The sequence below is a fragment of the Trachemys scripta genome, chromosome 1 (assembly GCF_013100865.1).
Source record: "Trachemys scripta elegans isolate TJP31775 chromosome 1, CAS_Tse_1.0, whole genome shotgun sequence".
NCBI classification, from domain to species: domain Eukaryota; kingdom Metazoa; phylum Chordata; order Testudines; family Emydidae; genus Trachemys; species Trachemys scripta.
In genome coordinates, this window is record NC_048298.1 from 307,942,803 (window position 1) to 307,962,569 (window position 19,767).

A 19,767-nucleotide genomic window follows, 5' to 3' on the forward strand; every position below is an offset into this window, starting at 1 on the left:
TAATGTTGATTTGGTCTCGTTCACGACCAGGCCTAGATCGGCGCATGTCGAGAGGAGCAGCTCCATGTGGGACTCCACTTCAAAACGAGACTCCCCCTTGAGGAGCCAGTCGTCCAGGTAAGGGAAGATTTGTACCCCCTCCCGCCTGAGGTAGGCAGCCACCACGGACTTACATTTCGTGAAGACTCTGGGAGCCGTAGATAGGCCAAAGGGGAGGACCGCAAATTGGTAGTGGTCCATCCCTACCATGAATCGGAGGAAGCGTCTGTGCTCCTCAAAAATATGGACGTGAAAGTACCCATCCTGAAGATCCAGGGCCGTATACCAGTCCGCCGGGTCCAGGGAGGGGATAATAGAGGCCAGGGACACCATGTGGAACTTGGAACGGGTTAGGAACCTGTTAAGGTCGCGCAGATCCAGAATAGGCCAGAGACACCCTTTTGCCTTTAGGATCAGGAAATATCAGGAGTAGAAACCTTTGCTCTGGAACTGAACCGGTACCCTTTCCACTGCCACCAGGTGAAGCAGCCGATCCACCTCCTGTTGCAGGAGGCGGACATGGTCCGGATCCCCCGGGGCCATCATGAAGGGCGGGTGATTTGGCGAGGGTGAGGTGAACTGCAACACGTAGCCCTTGGAAATGGTACTGAGGACCCACTGGTCCAAAGTTATGCGGGACCACGCCCCGAGGAAGGCAGACAATTGGTTGCAGAACACAAACTTTATTAATCGGGGGGTCTCCCTGGCAACAGGCCCGGTACCCCCCTGCAAATAGTCAAAACCGCCTCTTTCCCTGCCTCTTGCCCTTAGAGGGTCCAGGCTGCGGGTTAGAGCGGGACTGCCGCTGAGACCAACGCTTCTGGTCTCTGGGTCTTTTGTACGGGGGCTCATATCTGCTCCTCGCAGGTTGAGCTGCCGGAAGCAATTTGGCCTTGTCCTTAGCCGGAGGGACGTAGAGGCCCATGGTCTGCAAGGTGATGTGGGAACCCGTCATCCCATGCAGCCTGACGTCATCTGGTCCGCGAAGAGTGCCTTGCCATCGAACGGGAGGTCCTGCATCAGAGATTGGGCCTCCGTCAACAGCCCGGACAACAGGAGCTATGACGCCCTGCGCATGGCGACAGCGGAAGCCATCGAGCAGGCCGCCGTGTCAGCAGCATCGGACGCCGCTTGCAGGGCCGCTTTAGCTACCGCCAACCCCTCTTCCACCAGAGCCTTGAAGTCCTTCCTGTCCCGGTCCGGGAGGAGCAGCTCAAATTTAGGCAGAGACTCCCATAGGTTGAAGTTGTACCTGCTCAGTAAGGCCTGGTGGTTGGCTACTCAAAGCTGGAAACTAGCCGACGAATAAAATCTTCTGCCAAAGGAGTCCAGTCTCCTGGTATCTTTGTTTTTGGGGGTGGGCGCGGGCTGGCCCTGATTCTCTCTGTGGTTTACCGATTCCACTGCGAGTGAGTTGGGTGCTGGGTGAGAATAGAGATATTCATGGTCCTTCGCCGGCACACAGTATTTCCTCTTGACCTTTTTTGAGATTGGGGCCAAGGAGGTGGGAGTTTGCCACAGCGAGTTCGAAATGTTGGCAATACCTTGGTGCAGAGGTAGGGCCATGCGGCCTGGTGCCGAGGGGGACAGGATGTTAAACAGGGAATCAGACGGATCCTCCATCTCCTCAGCCTGCAGCTGGAGAATGGATGTCACCCGCTTTAGCAGGTCCTGGTGAGCCTTAAAGTCCTCTTGCGGGACCGACGGCGGAGGCGCCGTTATGGTGTTGTCCGGTGCTGGAGAGAGGGCCCGCACGGAGCCGGGTGCCTCGGTTGGTGCCAGGGCGTTAAGGCCGAGGTCAGAGTCCTGGCGCGGGTCTGCCGACTCATGCCCCGCCGACTTCTCCCGTGGGTGGCCAGAGGAGGCCAATGGAACCTGGGATTGCTCCGGCGACCGAATGGACCTCCGTTTGGGCTGGCACTGATGGCCACGGTGCCCACTGGCACCACTGCCCTTGCCATGGGGTTCCCTGCCATTGGCTCGGCTGAGCGCGCGATGGCAACGTGTGTCCCGGTGGAACAACGCGTCCCGAGGATGGGTGGACGGGTGCCGAGGCCAAGGTCGCCGAAGAACGCTCAGTGCAACGGGAGCAGTAGGAGTGGCGTCTTCTCCCTCAGGATCAGGATCCCAACGTCGATGAGCGGTACCACCCACATGACGAACTACTTCGGTACCCATGATGGCGACGCGAAGCCCGGTGCCCTGACGCCAAGGTGCCCCGAGGGGAGCTTCTGGCGTGATGTCCAGACAAGTGGGAGCTGGAATGGGAACGCTGACATCTGTCCCATCGAGAGCGGCTCCGGTACCCATGCCTCACAGGTGAGCGTTCCCGGTGCCTCTCTTGATGCCTACGCCCGCTGGCAGGCGGTGCAGAGAGTTCCCGCGACTCCCGTCTCAACGGCGGCATGGACGGTCTGGCCAGCATAGAGGGTGGCTGGGAGCTGTCAGAAGAGCAGCCGCTGTGCGTCAAGTGGTTCAGGGAGCGATCCTCGGAACGGGAACTGCGGCTGCCCAGAGAGGTCTGGTGGGCACCTAAAGGAGGCTTGCCTCGCGACCTACGACCTGTACCTGTTTGTAAGCTTGGGACGGGCAGAGACATAATGTTCTTCGCAGCCTGCACCACCTCCAGCATGGACGGCATCCGTACCGGTGGGGATGCCTGGGCCAACAGTACCGAGCTGCTCCGCTCCACGTGAGTTGGAGCTCTTGAGCCCAGGGGGGATCGAAAGCTGCCCAGACAGGACCAGCCTCCCCCTTATCCTTATTGCGGCGTCGTTGCGAGGCTGGGCCCTTCCCTTGCTTTTTGGAGGGAGAGCGGTGCCGATTGGTCGAAGGGGCCTCGCTATGTACCAATGACGCGGCGGCCGGCACCAAGTCCAATCTGCGTACCGGCGTCGGGGTCAGCACCGACTCCATCAGGATAGCTCGAAGTCTAAAGCCTCTCTTCTTCTTGGTCCTTGGCTTGAACGACCTGCATATCTTGCAATGGTCGCTAATGTGAGACTCACCCAGGCAGCGAAGACACTCAGCGTGAGGGTCGCTCCTGGGCATAGAACGGCGACAGGAGTTGCACGATTTGAAGCCACTCTAACTGAAGGACGATCCACAAACGGTACCATTAAGGTTGAGAAGAAGGGCTGCAGCAGAGCTGGAGCACAAAGTTCCGACTACCTTCACTGGCAGCAAGAAGGAACTGAGGATGGGGGGAGCCCGTGGCTCCCCTTAAAGCACGATATACAGGCCCCACTCTAGGGGTTGCGCGGTGCTTCCTCAGTACGGGTACTGCTAACAGAAAACCTTCCAGCACCAGTGCACATGGCGAGCATGCACACCTACTGTCGAATACACAGGAGCAATCACTCGAAGAAGAATAATGAGTTCAATTCCAGATTTGGTGGGAGAATCTGCTCTAGTGATTATAGAACCTTTTTTTCCTTTTACTCTGCAGCCTTTTGCATCAGAGAACTTAGCTGCCAAACTCTATCAAGTCTCTATTGAGAATAAGTGCCCTGAAATTTTTCAGAGTCTTACAACTAAACCAGATTTGGGCAAACTATCACAGATGTAAAAGGCATGCTAACACTTCGTCCCCCCTACCCCCGTTCCAAAGCTTGGAGGCACTAGAGCGTCTCAACAAAAGGGACATACGAATATTTTGTCTCTAGCAAAACATTTTCCCCAACCTCATTCTCAGAAACAAATCATTTTAGCTGAAACATCCCTCAAAAAGTTTTGCCTAAAAGTTTGGCAAAGGTATAGGACCCTATTTTCAGTTGGTTGTAACACAAAGTGTTGGCAAGCTTAACAATAGGAGTTGTTACCTGTGCACCCTATAATGGTTTAAGAGACACAAACGTGAAAAAAAAAAATCACATTTCTGTCTGAAAACTTGTGTACTCACAACACCCCCCCAAAATTACTATAATTAAACGTTAGAACATTTCCCTTTCTTCTTCCAGTTTTTTTTACATTATGTATTTGATAACACTTTGTGTATTGTCAGTTTTGCTGTTCCCCTGCATTGTCGATTTCTCCCTTGCTGAAAAGACCCTTAAACATCAGAGAGCATAAAAACCCTTAAAAACATTTTCCTCCACCAAAATTCAGGACATATATTTAAAGAGTGCTTTAGCAGATATGGGATAATTTTCTGAAACTAGTGAAAGCAAACAAAATTGAGCTGAGTGTTGCTGTAGAACAAGTGAGGGTCTTTGAAAATTGACTTTGATATTAAAACATCTGAATTAATTTTAAGGCTAGTGACATAAAAAACAAATATAAGTGCAAACTTTTCATCTCACTTGTATCCAAAGCATTTTTATAAAAACATTATAGTGCATTTAAATTTAAAAAAAAAAAAAAAAAAAAAAAAAAAAAAAAAACAAAAAATATCTAAAATAATTAATAAAAAAAATTTATAAAGCATTTAAAATAAAAAAAAAAAAAAAAAAAAAAAAAAAAAAAACACCCTAAGATTTCTGACTTCAATAATTTGGTCTTTACTTACATTAATATCATAACAAAGGAAATCCTTGAGATTCTAAATTTTAAGCTTTTCAATTCATGCAAATAATAATAATAATAATAATAAAAATAAAAACTTACCTTTTCTGGAGGGCTCAAAAACTCTTCTTTAATTTTACGCATGTCTTTAAGAGTTATTTTGGCAGTGTTGCCAAAGTCAACGTATTTAACTTCAACTTCTTGATGCCCTGGCAGTCCTTCAGAAAACATTTCAATATCAGGTAAACAAATCAGAAGTCATTAACACTTGTAACTATCATCAAGTATATACTAAACATCAATGGCCAGAATTTCAAAGACAGATATACACATACACTGTGTATGCATAAAGTACCACATTCTGAAACAGTTTAGATCCCAAATCAGCAAAGCTGCTACAGCCTTTAACAGCCAGCCAAAATTCCCTCAAATCAAGGAAAATCACTGGGTAAAGTGTTAATAGTTGGTCCTAATACCAGCCTCTCACATTTCTTATGTATGGGGTAGGCCAGGCATGTGGCCGAAAAACACTGCTTAGATGATTCCTAGCTAGCAGATGGCCCTTTGGGGATCATATCAGTGCCGAGCACAGTGGGGTCCTGGATCATGACTACATCTCTTAGGTGCTATGGTAATACAAATAAATAAATAGTAGCTGAGATGTAATTCAAATCAGCCTCAAACAATGACAGTGGGACAAACTGGCCACCAGCTGCTCCCAGTATCAGAGCACTGCAACCATAATATTTTTGTGGCTCTTCTATATCTGTTATACCCAGAGACTGGGCACTGCAGAAGATTGGGCTCTATATACAATGACAATTATGATTATGTTTGTTATTGAAATTCTACTGTAAATGCATATACATGTTTTTGTTCCATCTATAATACCTTATAATATGTAAAACAAATTACTAATAGCAAATTAGCAAAACAAAAGAAAATAATATCAAACGTAGTTTATAAGGTTATAAAGTTGACTATTAGTATTGGTCTTTATTACTAACTTTTGCAGCAATAAAAATGACTATTATTTATTATTCAAGTTCCGACCAAATGCCGCTTCCAATTATTTGACTGAACACCACAATTAGATAATCAGTAACTAACATACTTACCAGTAACTTTTGCTCTGTACCAAACTCCATCTTCAAACTTCGCTACACAGGTTTGGCCTTGAACAGGACAAAGAATTTCCAGATTTTCTCCATCATCATTTTTATATACTTCCTCAATTTTCTTCAGGAGAACTAAAAAGTCCAGACTTTCTATCTAAAATAATGAAACAAAAACCTAATACTACAGTAACTTACACATCAGAATAAGCCACAGACATTCAGAATGTTTTGGGACTTGTGGTATGCAATTCCAAAAAAGAGTTTGAACTCAAAAGGCCACAAAAAGCAATGACTGTCACAAAAAGTGTAAGTGTACTAACCAATGTTCAAGTTTTTGAATACTACACTGTTTAAATCTACTATCAAAGGAGATTTTGTAGGCTATTCTCTAATACCACACTTTGTGTGATGAACTTAATTGATGTAGACAGAAACAGACAGACATTACCATTGAATGGTTAAATAGAGACCAAAACTTTATTAAAACAATTAACCAATAGAGATCTACTATCTAAGCTACTCAGCAGTTATGTTACAGTGAGGATTTCATCTAGGAACCAATGGCCCTGGGCTCTACAAACCTATGAGTATGAGGTTAATGCCCCCTCTACATCCTCAGGACCACCCAAGGATTCTGGCTGGAAGCCAGAGTTCCAAATTGTTCTCCTCCATGCAGGGGGTAGGAAAGATGAAGGGAGCCATGTACCACGCCATTATACCTCCTTACTATGCAAAGTTGTGCTCTTGAGCCCACTGGGTTACAAGGACCTCACACTGAACCCTTTTTAAACCCACCAACTGCATGGAACTCACCAAAATTGCGACAAATGTAACTTAAACCCTAAGACCAGACCTCCAAGATGCCAGATGAAAGGTGAAAAAAACCAACAGCAGTTTGCCAATTTTGCCATAAAGGAAAAATCCCTTCCAGACCTCAAACAAAATTTGGTGATCAGCTGAGTTTCTTGGATTGTAAGAGATCTAGCACTTTGGACAAGGGTGGGGAAAGGTGGGACTGGAACAGAGACCAAAATGGCTACTCGCCAGCAGCAAACAGAAGCACCCCCCTCAAGTAGGCAAGAGCCAACCAGTCAGCCCATCATGAACCCTGCTGTCTAGTGGCAGCAGGAGTGCGTAGAATAGGCTCTAGTACTCAGATAATGTGAAATATCCACCCTCCTTCCCCATGCTGTGAGGAAGAAAGGGAATGAGAAAGCGGCAACACCTCCCCACTCTCCCGTGCACACATATACAGGCCATGGAGGAGGGGGAGGAGAAGAGAGCGAGCCAGGAGAAGCATGTACAGCATTGCCCCAGCAGCTCCTGCTTGAGATCCCCCTATCCCCCACTTGGGTGGGAGGGAAGGAGGAAGAAACACCCTGGCTAGCAAGATGAGCTGTTTATGAACGTGGTATGGTGCCACAATGAATATCTCCTCATTTCCCCCTTTATTATAATATTATTTAGGCTCAGAATCCCATTGTGCTAGACACTGTACATATACCTAGAAAGTTTCTATATTATAGGTGGGGATAAGAAAACGGACTAGAACTTTATTTTTTCAGGGGGAAGGGGTAGCAACTTAAGATTATTAGAAGTCTAATATCTTGTTCGGCAGCTTAATGTTTTATTTTTTGGTTATTTAAAACCCAGAAATTTTAATCAATATTTTAATTAAATATACAATATTTCTAAATACTTACCAACTGAAGGTAGAAATCACTAGGACTATTGATGTGACAAACGACAATGGAGACTTCTGTCATTTCTTGTGGCAATGTGGGTGGACAATATTGCAATGCCATATTATTTTCCGGTTGACTAGGAAGCTGTGATCGAAACCTAGTGAGAATAATGGTTGTGAATCAGTTCTGTCAAAGCCACTTGTGGATGAACGGCATTTTCGTGTGAAATTTTCTATGAAAGGCCTAATGGACCTTTTATTAAAAAACTTAGTAATCATCTGGATTAGCTAGTAATTTCATGGATTGTTAGCTGTTACAGTACTGCCTCGTATGAACTGCTCTTGAACTTTGCTGTTTGTAGTGCTGTTCAGCCAATTTCCTCTTTTCCAATAACAGTGAGTTACCCCAAAAGTGAGACATACTGTGGGGTATATGTGATTGCTGCTCCTTTAAAGCTTTCCAAACTATCTTTTACTCATTGTTTTTAGGCAATAGTGTGTGTTTACATTATTTAATTAGGTTAGAAGCTACAGGCTTGCCTTTACTACTTAGAATAAAAAATTGTTCCTTTAAATGTTTCCTTTCCCTTGTTCATTAAGAGATAATTATTACTGCAGCAAGGTATTTGCGGGAATAGTGGATAAGGCATCTTCCATTTATCTTCCCCTCTCATATCCCTTTTTCTTAAAAAAAAGAAAAAATCCTTATTTTAATGACCACTAAACATTCACAAAGAAAAACAAAATCAGAAACACTTCAAGGTAGTCAAACTCACAGTGATGTATTTTAGCTGTTTCTTGTGTCAATTTATGTGTTATAATAAAAAATATGATTCGAAAGCTTAGAAATAATTTTTCTTAAGGTACAAGTCTGACAACTCTGCTGTGCCTCTGTGTTGCAATTAGAACCCAGTTATCCAAATGAGGTTTTGTGCCATCAAAATGGGTATGACACCACATATGTGAATGCAATCATTCCAAGGTGAAAAAAATTTGGAAGCTATTTACAACTACAGAAACAAACCATGCTAGCACCAGTAGCAATTTATAGAATGTAAACTAGATTACTTTAATTTTGTGTATTTTTAAAAAATATAAATGCTTAAAGTTCTTTTAAGATGACACATACCTTGCTAACTCTGTAAAAACTAAAGCATCCTTAAGAGATACTGGCATGTCACTCATTTTATTAACTGGAGGTTTCTTCAGATCTACAATGAGCACACCATCCTCTTCTCTGAATACTTCCATTAGAACAGCTTTGTTATTTACCATTCTCAAAAAATTGGTCTTAACTTCTTCCCCCCAACCTTCATTCTGTTTGGGGGGGGGAAAAAGTGTTCTTAAGGATCATAAAAACAAAAACCATCACACTCAGAATGAAATCTCAACTCCACTGAAGTTAGTGGCAAAACTCCCAGTGACATCAATGGAGCCAGGATGTCAGACACAGAACTTAAACATTGAAAAGACCCACTAGACCTTCGAATCCATAACCTTTGCAGTGCAGAATTGCTCTCTATGGTATATTTTCTAGCGTTTCTTTTCAGGCCTAGTTTTAAATGGCTCCAGCAACGGTCTTTTCATCACTTCCTTTTGTAGACTATTCCCCATCCTAAGATTTCACTATTTGATATTCCCGATATTCAAATTAAAATTCTCACTTTCTTAATTTCAGTTAATTAAATATCATTTTCCCCTCTTGAACCACCATAAACTTATTCTTCTTCTTTGGAATTTACTTGCAAACTGTTTGGTACCCAGTTGTCATAGTTCGGTCAAACTATGCTTTTTAATTTGACCTCAAGCCTCCAAATAATAGAATGTCAGGGTTGGAAGGGACCTCAGGACCTCACTACGCAAGAGGATAAATGGACACAAGTCAGATATCAGGAATGGCAATATACAAAAACCTGTAGGAGAACACTTCAACCTCCCTGGCCACACAATAGCAGATGTAAAGGTAGCCAACTTACAGCAAAAAAACTTCAGGACCAGACTCCACAGAGAAACTGCTGAGCTCAAGTTCATTTGCAAATTTGACACCATCAGATCAGGATTAAACAAAGACTGTGAACGGCTATCCAACCACAGAAACAGTTTCTCCTCCCTTGGTGTTCACACCTCAACTGCTAGCAGAGCACCTCACCCTCCCTGATTGAACTAACCTCGTTATCTCTACACTGATTTATACCTGCCTCTGGAGATTTCCATTACTTGCATCTGAAGAAGTGAGGTTCTTACCCACGAAAGCTTATGCTCCCAGTACTTCTGTTAGTCTCAAAGGTGCCACAGGACCCTCTGTTGCTTTTTACAGATTCAGACTAACACGGCTATCCCTCTGATACTATCTTTTTAATATATGACTTGATAAAATTGCTGTATACCTCTGAATTCTCCTTATGGTTTTTTTGGGGTATTTGGAAAGTCGCGAAAATAGGACTAATTTTAACTTGCATAATAAAAAACCCAAATGAATTTTTTTCTTAAACTGTACAAATAGTGCTTACTTACTGAGTTTTTGGGAACTATGTCCTTCAGCGAGCACTGCACTGCTAACGGAGGAATATCCCAGAGCTGTGCCTCTATATATGGATCAGGCTTCCTGATAAACATACACAAGTCATTTACCACTAAGTTCTGTAGAGCAACTTGTTCTGGCCTCATCACAGGGACACCACCAATCCTAGTGGGAATATAAATAAACAATGATAGCACAAAAATGCAGCATAGTGTGGGAGCATGTGTAATTCCGTGGGCAGTTGTTGATCGAAAAATAAAGAGGTTTCATTTGATTCATAAAAATCTACAGAATCATAATTTCAATGATGTCACCCTCTAGGGTATGACAGCGAGGACTTGCTCTCCCTTTCCCCTCAGCTCCCAACTCCAAGTCCTCTGGTTGGGGGAAATTTTGATAATACAGTGTTGTTGGAAATGAATCAAGTTGGGTATCATTCAAAAGCCTTTGCTCCCACAAACATGACAAACCTAGAACAATTATTTAGATCTATATTTTAGAAAGTGTTTAAAAATCAACTTTTTAAAATTATACTTTCGCACAGGCATGTCAAACATGCATCCCCCAAAGTTAAATTGTGACCCTCAACTGGTGGTACTGTGTTATCAGTTAATGCTCAGAACATGATGCGATGATTCATGAAGATGGCTGAATCTTTGCTGCTCTTTATTCGATCCATCAGGACTGTTAATTGGAATTTGCACCTGACAGTACTATAAGACTCTGTGAAATACTTTTTCCTTTAGATTCAGCCAACCATTCTGCAATGATTGCCTGGTACCTCACTGAAAAGAAGAGGTATAGAAAAGTCTGACGCAGACATATGGGAGGAATTTTGGAAAGGAAACAGGGTTATTAAAAGGTTGCTAGTTCCCCTGTCATAACTATAAAGGGAAGGGTAACAGCTGTCCTGTGTACAGTACTATAAAATCCCTCCTGGCCAGAGANTTTACTAGAGTGTTTATCTTTGTTTGCTGTACTTTGAACCTAAGACTACAGGGGAGTCCTCAGAGCTCTTTAAGTTTGATTACCCTGTAAAGTTATTTTCCATACTAATTTTACAGAGATGATTTTTACCTTTTTCTTTAATTAAATACCTTCTTTTTAAGAACCTGATTGATTTTTTTCCCTTGTTTTAGATCCAAGGGGGTTGGATCTGTATTCACCAGGAGTTGGTGGCAGAAAGAAGGGGGGATGGTTAATTTCTCCTTGTTTTAAGATCCAAGGGGGTTGGATCTGTATTCACCAGGGAATTGGTGAAGGTCTCTCAAGGCTACCCAGGGAAGGAAATTAGCCTTGGGATGGTGGTAGCGGACCAGAGCTAAGCTGGTAGTTAAGCTTAGAAGTTTTCATGCAGGCCCCTACATTTGTACCCTAAAGTTCAAAGTGGGGATACAGCCTTGACATCCCCTATGTGCAATTGGCACAGACGAAGCTCTAAAATACAAAAACAGAACAATCCAAGTCATGAGGGGGGGGGTTGATGGCATCACACAGCATCCAAATGATCTTTCCCAGTATTTCCTGACAATCCCAGAACTCCATTGAATTTCAAACTAAACATTAAGCACAAATGGGATGACTTCCCCAGAAGTAACCAAGCACCGCGTAGACTAATTAGGTGCTGTTAAATGCCAAGGGGCAATTTTAAAGCTACAGGATGAGCTTAGTCGCACTGGGAACCCATCAGCATATGACAGACTGGAGCTCATTAATATCACAATGGAAGTAGTCTTCAGTGATGAGATAGCTAAAAAAGTGTCAGTCGAATGGATACATTGGGTCATGACTTGTATGAAGCTTTCAAAACCCAAAGAATTATCCAAGGCTCTGTCAATCTATGGGCTCCACCCAAGAAAAGACTAAAATGTGCTCAGATGCAAAGAAGAAAGTCAGCATGAAGGTGGAAGGGACTATTACACAGCTAATCACAGACAGGCCATTGTTCGCTCATCTCCTCATTGTCTTCAGATCTCAGCGTGATGCTGATATATGTGAGACTTTGGGAAATATGAGTTCTCCATCGTACCATGATCAATGTTTGAATGCACTGGAACAATGCCTGTGCGCCGGGAGAAAAGCAAACCAACAAATATCTTGCATAGTCTTCCTAAGCCAGCACCTGCTGACAACATGACCAGTACAGGCCTTTCAGTGTAGCAATCGTAGATAGTGTGGCTGAGGTACAAGCACGCAACAAACCAGAAACTCTTAACACCTTCGAAAATTTGTCTCAACACTTAATTATAAACTATAGAGAAAATACTGGACTTATTATGACCTAGCATTTGACACGTTTACAGAGGAATCAATTAAAATATCACAAAGAAAAAACTCCATGGTACTGCACCTGTCCAACATAAAATCATTGACTCTACAAACTTCAGTAAAGTTACAGTGAAAAAACTACTGTCACATGAAGGACTCGCATGAAGGACAAGTTAACCATATACCTTCCAGGAAACATGCTCCAGTATGCAAAGAATTGCTCAAAGAATTCTCTTGTCACATAGTATAATGAAGTTGCTGCCTCACATTAAGTGTTTTTTTTGTAGTTCGCATGAGAAGACAAACTAAAATTATCTTGCATGCCATCAATGGCACAGACAGAGACGCTATTAAACTCTGGATATGTTTGTTCTAGTGCTCTATAGGAGATGCTACCCAAGCCTTCGGCAAGACTCCATTTTTATGCCTGCTGCTGGCAGCGGCGCCAACTTTCTCCAGCGCCGGTGGGTGCCCATGCCCCACACCTGACTCCACCCCCTCCCTGTCCCCGCCCCCATTCCAACCCCATCCCCAAAGTCTCCGCCCTAACTCCGCCCCCTCCCTGCCCCATTGGATCCCTTCCCCAAATCCTCAACCCAGCCCTGCCTCTTCCTCCAGCGCGGGGTGTTCCCCCTCCTCCCCCCCTCCCTCCCTGCCCTATGGTGCAAGGGCTGGGAGGGAGGAGAAGCAGGATGCGGTGGCGCGCTCGCAGCGGAGGTGAGTTGAAGCAGGGGGGCAGGGCAGGGCCACAGGGAGCTGCTGGCGGGTGCTCAGCACCCACCAATTTTTTTCCGTGGGTGCTCTGGGGCCAGAGCACCCACAGAGTCGGCACCTATGGTTGCTGGGGAACAGAATTGCTCCAGGATGATTGAACACATCCAAAACAACACTCCCCTAACTGGCATGGATAGGTCTTGGAGGATGGACTGATCACACCAGTTATGTGTGAAATACCATTTGCTCCCAAATCAATCCTTTAGTTAGTCAAATAGTTGTGTGCAAAGATCAAATGCTCACCACCCTGCAAATGTTTGACCTGCTTTGTACAGAGATATGCATGGACGAGGATCAGTGTGACAACGTGTCTAGCAATGGTGCCCTAAACTGAAACACTGATGACAACTGATTAATAAATGTTTTCAGTCCTACATACCAAGGCCAACTTCCTTAGGATTACCAAAGATCAATATCTTTTTGTGTTTTTGTAAGCAATGCAACCTATGTTAAAATATAATTTTTAAAAAGTTGATTTTAAAACATTTTCTTGAATATGTACCCACATAATTGTTCTAGGTTTGGCATCATTGTGTTAATGGGAAAAAGGGCTTTTGAATGATGCCCAACTTGACCCATTTCCAACAACACAATTATCCCCACTAGAGGAACTGGGCAGGATGACACCACTGAAATTCGGATTCTGTAGATTTTTTTACAAATCAAATGACACCTTCCCTTTATCTTTCTATCACTAACATGCCCATGGAATAATATTTTACGTTATGCTCCCAGACTAGAATATTATTTCTTAAAATAAGTTTTCATTTGATGATCAGTATAAAGAACTATGTTTGTTCTGACCCCTGCTAAGCACTCTCCCTCAAGAACAGTTCAGAGACTAGGGAAAATAGTCATTTTTTTAATATTGGGGGGTCATCTTAATACATTGACAGAAATCAAACAAGCAAAATTCAATTTGGCTTCATTGGCACAAGTATAAAAAAGTAGATAGAATATATGCTCATGACAGAGCCATATGCTTTCCGAGGTTTGATGCCATTAGAAAAAGCAGTGTAAGAAGCTTCAGCATCACTTTAGTTTTCCCAATTCATTCTTAAGACCTGTAAAACCACAATTTCGCTATCTAGCCTGTTAGTGACAAATTTATTGTTACAATTGTGAGAAATGCAGTATTGCAAACTACAAATGTTTAAAAACCAAGAATCAACCCCTCAAAACCGTTAGACTGGTTTACAAATCTTTAAAAAAAAAAAAAAAAAAAAAAAGAAAGAAAAAGCCCAGACTACATTTTAGGTTCCTTTTATTTACCTTTTGATTTGACCCATAAGGATGCACTTCATCACATTTTCAAACTTCTCACTGTAACCATGAGGGCTAGAAACCATTTTTTTTTTTTAAATGAAAGCCAAGATTCTCATGTAGTCATGATTACAGGAGTGAGTGCTTTTAGAAAGACACCAATTATCATGATATTTGCAATAAAGTTGCAAGAGGTGGCAACATAGAAATGTATCTTGTTCAGACACTGAATTTTCTAGGTCTGCAATTTTAAACATTCGTGTCTTGTACGGTAACTTAGATATACATTAACCTCTGAGGAAATGTATTTTATATAATATTTTTCTGCATGCGGCTGTACGCAAGTCACACAGCAGTCATTTGTGTATTTCACAATTTGTGAAAAGGTAGTTTTATTGGACTTTCATAGTACATATTCCCATCAGAAACCAACAGCTGAAATGCCACAGTTTGGAACAAGAGACTATTTTTATCCACAAAGACATAGATGTAGTTAGAAGATAATCATACCCTGAACCAACTAAAACTTCAGAATTCCCAAAGTCTTCCATGAATACTTGCATCACTGCAACATCATAAATTTTGTATTTTAATGGACCACAGTGTTTTCCCTTATTTTTACTTTCCAGAGGAATCAACTCAGTGATAGTTCCACGGCACCACATTCCATTTTCTTTACTGTTGATAAAGATTCTTGCACCTAAATAAAGATTAAAAAAAAACACTACAATTTTAAACCAACTAAATCCATGACTTAAATATCTTAGTTTAGAAGCAATTGTCATTACATTTTAGTATATTCCTCCATGGTTTACATTTTACCATATAGCTAGTTCAGGCCTTATCAGTGCTGAGCAGAGTGGAAGAATTACTTTTCATGTCTTGCTTACAACACTCCTGCTAATATATCTCAGAGGAATATTCCCTTTTTTTCAGCCATAGTATTTAATCATTGGTTCATTTAATCCGAGATCCACTATAACCATCAGATCCTTTTCTGCAGTGATTGCTTAGAAAGGAGTCTTTCCCATTTTGTATTTCTAGTTTCCCTTTTATATCTATCAGGGATCATAACAAAACATGGAAAATGGAGGTTACTTACCTATAACTGGAGGTTCTTCAAGATATGTCGTCCATTCTCTGTATTCCATGCATGGATACACGTGTTCCCTGTGCCTGAGATAGGAAATTTGTAGCAAGCAGTATCCACTAGTCTGTGCCTGCACAGTTTTGTGCGCATGGGGATAACAGAGTACAACGGGCAGTGTGGACTAACATCTCTCCTGTAACATCCAGGTAGAGAAACACCTCCACTTAGCTAGGTAGCATTTTCTGGTGGAGACATTTCTGCTGTGGTTGAGAATACTTTGAACAGCCTCTCAACATGAGTGCTCCAGGTCTGAGTTCTATCCAAATACCAGGCTGTAAGATGAAGGGGGTCTAGGTTGGAATGTCTGATTTTGCAGTTAACTCAGGAGAACGTCTCTGGGAAGGAGAACAGACTGACATTTAGAGGGGGTCCAGAAATCAGAACTGTTTGGGTCAATTGGGTGTAATGAGAATGACCCGGGCCCTGTCCTGATGAATCTTCTGAGAAGCTTGAGGTAATAGGGGAATGGGAGGAAAGGCATACCTCACATGGTCCATCCAGGGAAGCAGAAGGGCATCGCCACTGGAGCCCTGACCTAATGATGCTCTGGAGCAGTACAGATTTAATTTCTTGTTTGTCTCTGAGGCAAAGAGATCCCAAGATGGCTTTCCCCACTGAGCCAAGATGTCGTTCAGAGAGAGTTGTATATCTTTCACTTGTAGTCTCTGGAGAACTACTTGCTAAGACTGCCCGCTAGAGAGCAGTTTGTGTATAAATGTGGGGTGCTTAGTATAGGGATCCCAAGAATGCCAGTAACACCAGCAGAAAGAGTCAACCAGTCAGGGGGATCCCAAGGCACTGGGTACATGGATAGTTATATTTGGGTAGATAGAACCCAGGTCTTCTATACTTCTAGAGCAGTGGTGGGCAGCACGTGTACCATCAGGGTAATCCGCTGGCAGGCCACCAGACAATTTGTTTACATTTGCATGGCTGCCCGCAGCTCCCAGTGACTGCAGTTTGCCGTTCCAGGCCAATGGAAGCTTCAGGAAGTGGCGCGGGCCGGAGGGACGTGCTGGCTGCCACTTCCCACAGCTCCCACTGGCTGGTAATGGCGAACCGTGGCCACTGGGAGCTGCGCGCAGCCATGCAAATGTAAACAAACGATCCGCGTACGGCCCACGGGTTGCCTACCACTGTTCTAGAGTCTGTCTGGACTAACTCACATACAAAGAGACAATGGTTTGTCTGGAACTTCCAACTCAGCCAACGAGAAGGCAGGTTCTTGCTCAAATGCAGAGCCATCGGTACTGGCAGATGGATGCTCCTGATCACAGAAGGTATAGGGGAAAAGTCATGTCCTCTTCTGGCAGATTCATCCTCCAGTGTCTGGATATCTCTGAATAAGGATGGACTTGAAAGAAGTAAGAATTGAAGACAGGGATATGTGAAGATGTCTTTTGGGGAGATGAAGGTTTTGGACCTTCCCAGAGCACAGGTGTGTTCCTCTAGTTAGGACTGTTGGATCTAATGGTCCCTTCCAGGAGCCATCCAGTACTGATGCAGTGTCAAGCCTGGACTTCTTAGACTGTGCTGGTAGGTTTGTTTTACGCATCGGCACTAGAGTCAGTACTTGTGGAGCCGTACATCTTTGAACCATGCTCTCATGTTGATGAGATTTAAGCGAGACTAAATTCTTAGGACCTACATGCAAAGACTCACCCAACTTGGGTGGAGTCCGGGAGGAATCCTTTCTTTTGGAAGCAGATTTTGAAGACCACAATGACACCACCTATCCATGTGCTTGTGAGAGTGCCCTTTGCTCTTATGAGAAGCCCTGGGAAGCAGTTCTTTGGGCTTAACAATCGAAACCTCGACTCCTGAGTTCCTGTTTGGATGGGAGCCATCGACTGAGTCCAGTATACGGGGGGCTCTCCCCAGCTCGAATCTGACTGTGGTCTCATGGCCCTCTCTATGAGATGCTTCTTTAGTTGAAGCTCTTATCCCTCATGTGTTCAGGAAGGAAAGAGTGACAGATGCTACACTTAGCAGATTTGTGAGCCTTGCTGAGGCAGTAAAAGCAGCATTGGTGTTTGTCGCTCACTGAGAAGGAGTGGGGCCAAGTATATACAATTCTTAAACCCTGGGTATAGTCCTTGTCCACAGGGAAAATTCCCTTAGACGGGGGGAATTAGACTATCCGAACTATATCAAAGACTAAAAAAATACCATACTAAGAACTATTTATAATTTATTAACAGGTTTGCTAAAAGAAGCATGAAGGTATCTATGAACACAGAAGATTCTGATTCAGGCCATGTGGCAGTAATAAGGTGCCCTCAGTTAGCACCACGAAGAAAAAAACCTGTGCTGGCATGGACCAATGGACACACCTTGTTACAAATCTCCAATCTCAGGAGCATGGAGCGTATGTGTACCCATGTGTGGAATACACATAGAGACCATCACTTGAAAAAGAATCTGAATTAGGTTGCAAACAAGTTTCTTTTTACAAAGTTAAAGTCCAGATAAAACCCAACAACTATATTGTTTCCTTTATAAAAATTCTACAGCTTTAAAAACCCAAACTTTAGAATGTCTGGAAATTAGCAGTTAAGAGATCCAATATGTTCTTCACTGCCACATAATCCTTCACTCGGTAATTGAACCAGACTTCACATCAGCCACCAAACTTAACTTTGTTTTTGCAAATTTTAGGAAGCAAAATACTGAATTGCTAGATTATAAAATCCCAGTTACTCATCAATCTATTCTGGTTCTTATACTGCGCTAATCACCATTCAATAAAAGAACTCTCCTGAAGTGCATTAAGTGATGTGGTCAACATCTATCACATGTGGACAAGGTATATATCTAGTAATAGGTTATTTTGACTGCTGTAACAGTTCCAGACTCAGGTAACCATAAGAAAGGAAGATTGCTCCCATGAGAGTACACGTTGGTTTATACACTAAAATGAATGAATCAGGCCCAATCTATTTTCAGTCAATATATTACAAAATAAAGTCACACCAGTTAATGGCTATATTCAGATGCTAAATCAATAGCCAGTGACCTAAAAGTGTCAGGATTTTCAGGTGTGCAAAGCACGCAACTCCTGCTCAAGTCAAGAGAAGTGTGGGTGCTCCAGACCTTCTGAAGATCAGGCCACTATCATTTAGGTGACTTAATATATATCTGAGTGCTTAACTTTATATAACAGGTGAAAAATGTGTTCTGTTTCTCTCACAGCTCAATAGTGACTCTCCAGAGGAACATTCACTCCAGAATGTTACAGGATATTTTACTAGCTGAACATATTCTACTAATAGAGAATAAAAACTGTAAAACTGTAAACAGATATTGTAATATGGAATTGTAAATTAACTAAAGTATTTGAAAATTATTTGAGTTACCTAGTTCCAAAATGTCTGAAGGACTAAGGTATGAACTCTTACTACTACAAAAGTGATTCATCTTTTTTTCCAAAAAAATTGCTGTTTTCCTCTGTGAATATCTCCGAATATAGAAATGGCATGGGTTTATTACGTGGCTGACAAAAACTAATTCTGGAGAACCTGTGTAGAACAGTTCAGAAAACAGTACACATGAAACATCTATTGATATCCCACTGATGCACATAAAACATCCACACCTAGGCAAATTTTATTGTTGTATTGCATACTGATCAGGCACAATGACACTTTTCAACAGTACAAGTTTTTAAAGTTATCAGCAGATAGTATGAAAGAGTGGTAAGCTAACTACTATGATCACCCCCTTGATGATGTGCTCTTCTAAACAGTGCTCTGAAGAAACATATCTGAGTTGGTCATGAAGACAAACTACATATGTCTATAAACAGGGTTTGAAAGACTTACCTGACATCTATTAGCCTGAGGACTAAACCTACTACAAAGAGTGAAAAATAATTGCTTCACCGTGTCACTTCTATAAAATAGTTGTAGTATTCTGTAGAATATTTCATTGTAATAGACTGTCAAAAATGTTTTAATATGTTTATTATAACTTATTACTGTTTCTCTTGCCTTTGCTATATCTTGTTTTCCCTCTTGGATCATAGTACGTCTTTTCCTGTCATTTTCTGTGTGTTTCCTCTTTTCACCCCTCTTTCACACTTGGATTCCATTTATCTTTTTTTCCCTACACTGTTCTCTACTTTTCCCCCTATATTTTCTCTTTCTAGGATTTATTACTAGTACTGTGCTAACATGTACAGGCTCCAATCACGAATCAGGGCTCCGCTGTGCTAGGTGCTGTATAAACAAATAAAAAGGTCCCTGCACCAAAGAATTTACAATCTAAATTACTTCTTTCCTCAAAATCTCTGTCATACCAATTCACACTCATCCACTCACATCTGCTTGCTCAAACTGAGCTAGATACCCGATTTTAAAATCAGAGATAGATACTCGCTTTACAAAAAATTCAAACAGAGGCCTGAACTAAGAAGAGGGGCCCTCATTGTTCAAGGGCAACACTGACA

At 42.7% G+C, this 19,767-nt stretch overlaps 1 protein-coding gene across 3 annotated transcripts in view; it reads right to left on the reverse strand.

Annotated features, from left to right (window-relative positions):
* Positions 1–19,767, reverse strand: part of RNF17 (ring finger protein 17) — a 207,735-nt gene that overhangs the window by 117,459 nt on the left and 70,509 nt on the right. For 2 of the 3 annotated variants that reach the window (XM_034758813.1, XM_034758812.1), the window contains exons 15-21: positions 18,677–18,838; positions 14,681–14,870; positions 9,859–10,030; positions 8,474–8,661; positions 7,364–7,502; positions 5,661–5,814; positions 4,645–4,760 (exon numbers count right to left, since the gene is read on the reverse strand). In XM_034758813.1, the coding sequence (XP_034614704.1) occupies positions 4,645–4,760; positions 5,661–5,814; positions 7,364–7,502; positions 8,474–8,661; positions 9,859–10,030; positions 14,681–14,870; positions 18,677–18,838 (1,121 nt within the window). The remainder of the gene's footprint in view (positions 1–4,644; positions 4,761–5,660; positions 5,815–7,363; positions 7,503–8,473; positions 8,662–9,858; positions 10,031–14,680; positions 14,871–18,676; positions 18,839–19,767) is intronic. The other variant, XM_034758815.1, reaches the window with a different exon arrangement.